General features: G+C 44.1%; 1 protein-coding gene across 1 annotated transcript in view; it reads right to left on the bottom strand.

Annotated features, from left to right (window-relative positions):
• Positions 1–266: 266 nt before the first annotated feature.
• LOC101073264 (leucine-rich repeat transmembrane neuronal protein 4) overlaps positions 267–6,855 on the bottom strand; it is a 77,391-nt gene continuing 70,802 nt past the window's right edge. Inside the window, exon 3 of the mRNA XM_029838032.1 lies at positions 267–590. Within this exon, the coding sequence (XP_029693892.1) occupies positions 267–590 (324 nt within the window). The remainder of the gene's footprint in view (positions 591–6,855) is intronic.

Below are 6,855 nucleotides of genomic sequence, written 5' to 3'. Positions count from 1 at the left end.
ATGAGCACCAGATTTGAAAGAAAGGATATAATTATTGCCACATTAGCGTGAGTCAGTCACGAGGACCTTCCCGTGAGGTGCTCCGGGCAAAAGGAATCAAATGGTCCTTAGTGATGTGTCAAATCTTTTTTTTTTGTACTGTAGTTAGCATTTGCGTGTTGTGAAAACAAGGTCACATTGACTAACCAGCTCTGCTGCCCCTTCAGTCCAATGCTATTGTTATTCTGAGGCCCGCGCACCACTTTGACCACCTAGTCGGGGGCCTGCTAGCGTCCAAATTTGAGCGTACCAGTGCGCTCAGGGGGAGCGTAAGGTCCGCCACTGGGTCCTTCAATAGGTGGTCTGAGCGGAGGCGGTGGAGAACGAGGCCCCGGCACGGCAGTGCCTATGCTGGCGCCTGGAGGCACGGCGGGCAGCGCGATTGTCTGTATAGTTCCCCTGTCGCACGGTCCCAGGTCCTCCAGCCCCTCCAGGCTCTGCGGAGGTCCCTCGTAGCCCATGTTGAGCCGCAGCGGCTGATGGGCCTGGCAGTAGTCTACAATAGGCTGTTCATAGCGGTAGAAGGTCAGCGCACCCAACTGGTGAGGAACCTGTTCGTAGATGGGGTCGAAAAGGGGGGTGCATGGAGGAAGAGTCGGTGGAGAGAGATGATGAGCATGAGGGAAGGAAAGGAGAGAAGAAAAGAGGAGAAAGCCGGCATCAGAAAACAGCATCTTTTTGACACAAAAGAGAACATTCATTTGTTATTGCAACACAAGGAAGCTTTAAAAATCCACGAAAATAAATGATCCAGATGTGCAAATATAATTTTGAGCTTATCCTGCTTTCATTTGCTTGTGAGGAAAATGAACAAATGAACAAAAACCTTTGCAAACATCTGCACAGCATCTGCAGTCCGCTCTGATATTTTGAATTTCTTCCCCTTAAACACCCTAAAATTTCAAAGAATTTCTCAATGCGGTACAACTCTTCTGTGTGCCTGTGTGTCTCTGAGCCTCTGAGGCTGTTCGTCTGGCAGCTGACTGTGCGTAATCAGCTTCACACGGTTACCACCTGAGCCCCCCCAGCTACCTAAAAATCCATTTAACTTCACCCAAAAAAAACCCCAAACACAAAAAAAGAACTTGTGCAAGTAGTGACCTTCACACACATGAACTGCCCAAAAAGTCAGAAGATATTTAGCAATGTGAAAAGTTAAACTTTAATATTAAAAAAGAAACAGGTCGCCACTGCTTTGGTCTCACGGCGAACATTCCAACTTCACATCTGCTGATGGTTCTGCTGTTGCGCTCCCTTTCCCCGAAACATGAAGCTAAACCAAACCAGCTAAAGCTAAAACAACAGGTGAGACATTTGCGGCTCTGTCCCTTAACTTGACGCCACACAGCTAATCATTTTTAAAACGGGAGGCTAATCGTGGAATTTCTGAGAGCGGCTGACCTGGATTAAAACTTCACAGCGTGGAGAGGTGAGAGATCATCGGATCGGTACACACGAGCGATGAGTAACACTCGCCACAGGAGCTGCGGTAAGATGCCAGCGCTGACAGCGCCAATAATACAGCCTCTAACACTCATCCGGCCAGGTGCTACAGCCCCACTGACCTTCTTTCACAGGCTTGACACATTTATTATTTCACCATCTCATTCAATGATGGTAACCAGATCTTCAGATGGCCAAAATTACTTCACGTACTGCTAACTGCTCCTCCACTATTATGTCTCGAGTCATTTTGAGGGAGAAAATGCAGCGTTAGCGTGAAGCCATCTCTGGATGCAGTTAGATCAGTTGTTTTCTTTAAGAAATGGTGTTTGTAGCCTTGATTTTTGTTATTGCACAGTTACAGTCTTGCATGCATGCAAAAAGCTGCTGGATGCATGCTACTATCAGGCTCTGGGCTTTCAGAAATTCCCCTTTCGGCTCTTGGACTAGCTTGTTTATATTAATGCAGCTAGCTCCAGAGAAACCACCTTCATTTTCCTTTTCCCCCATACCTTGTTCTCCCTCAAATGGACTCCATTAAGTGAGGCTGACTCATTACATTATAGGCACTCAGTGGATTACTTCCCTCATTTTCCTTTCAGTTAAAACCCCTCACCAAGACTGCACCACTCCACCTCCACCTCCACCTCCACCTCCACCTCCACCTCCTGTGCTTTCACGCTACCATCACTGCTATGCAGCAGCACCCAGGACACCCTGCCCAGGCCCAACAAGCAACATTAAGGGAGATTCTGTCAAATCTGCAGGACTCCAATCTGCGGCGTGAGTCTTTTCTTTGCGCAAAGCTGCACAGCTGCGAAGCCACTTTATAGAAGAATAAAAAGAAAAGATTTAACATCGGCCTGACAGGTTGATGCCGCAACTTTCAAGATGAAATGTAGAAGTATTACACTGTAGATGGGTTCTGGGCTGTTGCGCCGTCACGACATTAGTTTCCATTAACAAAGGTTTCTATTGATATCCACCAGCCACCCATAATGGCAAGGCATAGGTAGCTCATTAAGAATGCATTAAGCCTCTCTTTGTGTCCCTCAGTGTTAAATATTTATTAATTCCTCACGTTGCAATTGGCCCTTCTTCCACCCTTCCTCTTCATCTTCACCGATGCTTATCGTTACGGACACTACTTAGGAAACCATTTGGGAAGGACGGGCTTTATGGACTTGACTATAACAATTCCGAAGGGGTGATCTTCCGCAGATGGTATCTCCTGTCTGACCTATGGCCACACAGAGGCGACAGTGTCGGTCCTTGAATACTGAGCGTCCACCTTGACAGAAGACAAACTGTGCGTTGATTATTTTCTTCCCCAGTCAGCCAGAAGGCGATGCACCAAGATCCTCCCGATTTCCCAATTTAGCTCCTTATACAGCAGAAACATGATGAAAATATCAGATGATAGGGTCCATATTAGCGTAGCTTGTTGTCTACCCAGGGGCAGCGTAGGTCTTTAAACACTCTTTTGCTTCAGACTTCCAAATACAGATAAGTGGGCTTTCTAACTGGTTAAAATCTGTGGCTTTCCAGATGTTTTGCCAAAGGCACCTAATTAACACATCCTGCTCTGAATGGGCATCTAATCAATGTGACAATATGAAGTTATATGTCCAATGAAGCGTCTTTTTCATGCCTCATTTCAGCTACTCTTGTGCGTTATTGCTGTAAGTGCACAGATGCTATTGCAGTGGGGGGGGTTTTCGTGTTTTTTTTTGACAATAGAGCTGCAGATATGAGACGTTTCCAATTATAACGGGCAAATATTTTCACTGTGAATAAAAAAGGAGTCCTTTCAAGCGCACAGGTGCACACACAGGTCGCACCGCACACGGCTGTTAGTCCGATGCAAACAGGTTCAGAGTTTATTTGGATAAAGATTTTTTTTTTAAAAACCTCCCTGATCCCTGAGCTCCATCACTTCTTCATGTCACGGACTCTTGGCTGTTACAAATTCCTTCGTGCACTTCAGCGGAGAGAGGCCAGCTCTTGTTGCAGTCATACATTTATCTTCAGTTAACTAAAATGCTCAGAAACTAACTAATTCCCGATGTGAAGCCAAGCGGGCACACATGAGCAAACACAACACACTTTTATTTTCAAAAGGAAACCACTGGATCCTTAAATCTATTCTAGTAGGAGTCTCAGATGCTACAGCATCACCACCAAATTCACACGTTTCTTAAATTTCACTTAAAAAGAAAAGAAAGCAATCAGAAAGTAGAAAAGGCAACACCTTAATTAATTTCCCGACTTCTACAACAATTTCACATTGTCAAAAAAGCCACATCTCTAAACTTCAGTGCAACAGCTATCCGGGCCCTCTTAGGATTTGTGTCTTTTTGCCTTCATGCTTTCATGAGCAACTAAGGAGACAGCAACTGTGCCACAGGCTCACAATGCTAATGCCTTTCTGGGGTTTAGGGGCACTACGGTGCCCGCTGAACCCTCTGCCAAATATTCTGATTGTCTCTAGCTGCTGTATTGACAAGCACTTGGAACAATAAAAGAAGTGCTGTAACAGACTCCATGAATGTGGCCTTATATTCCTATTTTCCCACAGCATTATGTAGAACAATATCAAAAAGGGCACTCATAATTTATGCCTCTTGACGAGAACACTGCTGCTTAAAAACATAAAAAAGACCTTTTCTTTCTCCTCTATGGTGTATTTCGCTGCCAAATCTCTATTTTAAAATGTCCCAGAGTTCAGCATTGTTACAAAACTCCACGAATAAACCTCCACCTCTTAAGCATTACACATTTATCTGTTTCCACCCACTCTGTCATTTTCTTTATCATTATGATCTTCCCCTGACTCATGTCACATCTTGTCTTTTGAGACTGCAAAGTGAGCAGTTGCAGTGATTTGGGCAAATTTCAACTAATGAATTAAAAGCGTGATCAAAACTGCCCCAAAATGTGACAGTTAATTGGGCGTTCTTCAAGTGGAAGCAGTGAGTAATGCAGGAAAATGTTGCTGCTCATTCCCAGATGGAGTAGTGCAAATAATGGCTGGTAAGTTGGAACGTTGCTGGGTGATGTTGACTCTAAAGATTAACCCCGTTAACACATCCAGGATTTGGTTCAAACAAGACTCTCACCTGACTGATCTGACCACAGAGACCTTTTTTTAGCCTCCAAAACACAATTTCATTGTGTAATGTTTCTGGAATAGGCAGGCAGCTACTCTGAGCACAACAAATCTCTGCCGAATTGAGTTCAATTGTGTTTGAATATTCACATATATATTTGAATATATATGCAATGCGTATATATTTCCTGGTGTCTTCACCACTAATGTTCCCTCACATCCTCTGTAAGGCAAGTCAGAGGCTCCACTTTGAAGGGACAACAGTTTATTTTCCAACTCACCCCAAATTTTCTCGATAGGGTCGAGTCCTGGGTTTTGAGGAGGCAACTCCCTCATTTTCCGTGTTCCAGCAGATTCCTCAGCAAAACAGTCTCATCCTCATCATAAGCTAAGTCCCGTAGGTGTGTTACAGTGTACATGTCATTAGAATTTTAGAATTCCTAAACATCAACACATCTTAAATGTCAGCGCCTGTCTTTGGAACACATCCATGGATCGCCTGAAGAAAAGTCCAATCGATTGACATCACTTAATACAAACAACCAAACACACAGTGAAGAGCTCAGGGTTGATTTCCTTCTTCATGCTGAAAGAAGGCGACTGAGGCTGTCCAGGATTCTTCCTGGAAAATAATTTGGAGTGTTGTCCAAATTGGGAGGAGAGCCTGAGGCAGGCTCTGAACACATTGCAAGGGCTCATACCTCCCATCTTGTTATGGAGCACTTCTACATTCCTGAGGACTCTGGATTTATAATGTGTTCCATTTGTACTACCCGAGACACGCCCCAAAGTCGGATTACCTACTTAAATTTTCAAGTATTCTCAAGTATCGAATTCAGAACTTGACTTATGTAGAAGCTGCTGTATTATTGGTGTAATTTTTAATTTTAATGTGGTACATCACAGGCTGTGCTAACAAGGGCTCACAAGGGCTATACAACGACAGGTGCGAGAATAGCTCCAACTCCTGATGATGGAAAGATGGAATGCAGCATGAAACGGATTGAAACTGATGAAAGCTTTTTCAAAATTCCAGTCTAGTCTTTCCATTTGCTTTTGTGTGATGTGCTTGAAGCAAAAGGGAAGTCATTTAAATATGGCAAAAGAAAAAAGCTAACTGCTAATTTGGGTAATAGCTAATTTAGCAAAGTTGCTCTCCAACCTAAATTGAAAACATCTACAAAAGGGAAAAGGTTGGAATTTAACAGTTGGAATCAAAGACGACTTTGTTTGGTACCAAACAGAGCACTAGAGTAAACATTAATGCGTATAAATATGCACATATGGTGTAGAACCTATATTAACAGGGGATGCTGTGTTTGTATTCATCGGCAGAACGTGTTTTGAAGAGCTTGTATACAGAAAATCGTAAACCCACATATTAAGTTGACAGCCCTCAATTAGATGAAACTATAACAATGTGCCCCGGGCTAACCCAGCATGCATATTGATGCGTTTGCTTGTCTACGTGGCCGCCTGACTGTCCCCATGTGGCTGTCTTTCAGCCGCGTGCAGCTGCAGAGCGCCGAGGATGTTGGCGCAGATGTTGCTGGGTGAGCTTCGGTGACAGCACCCACCACTCAGGTTTTCAACAGAGCAGAGTGCATGGACGTGACTGCGGGGGCGTGAAGCTAAGCCTCACCAGTTTGTTTACAGACAGCGCATCCCGGGAGGGTGACTTCCCAGCTGCAGGCGTACGGGCTCAGAACCGGCATATACAGCCCTGCACATCTGTTGAAATGTTAACATCTGTGGATATGAACATAATCGAAAGGTGAGTGGAAGGATGTTGATGCGTAGAATTTCTTTGCGACGGTCTCTTGGGAGCTTATGTACTCAGGAATCAATTTAGCGGGTAATGGAACAACACACGTTCGAACCGTCAAATTGTGGTTTCTTTAATTGTTCCTGTTCTATATCGCTCTATAATGAGGTAAAGCTTCTACAAAACTAAAATACGGAAGAGATTTCCTGTTTTGTAGGCAGGTAGCGAAGGGAGAGCTGAGCTGGGGTCAGCCATGTTTTGCGCTGCTTTAATGGCTGATACATAAGGGGAAATATAAACGCTCCCAATGACCCATCAAACAAAATTGCCCTGTTACGTGTGCTAGCATGTGTAGAGCTCCACATGGAGCGATGGTAAATCCACAAACTGTATAAATTAAATGTAAATTAGACTTCTCTATGTTTGTTATTAGGAGTATTTGCTGTTCCTGAAGAGGTCGCAGGTCAGAGCACTGTTTTTTGATATGATCATTACGTCA

Source organism: Takifugu rubripes, chromosome 6 (assembly GCF_901000725.2).
Source record: "Takifugu rubripes chromosome 6, fTakRub1.2, whole genome shotgun sequence".
Taxonomy (NCBI): Eukaryota; Metazoa; Chordata; class Actinopteri; order Tetraodontiformes; family Tetraodontidae; genus Takifugu; species Takifugu rubripes.
Note: the sequence above shows the minus strand (reverse complement) of the source record. Positions and strands in the feature narration are given on the sequence as shown.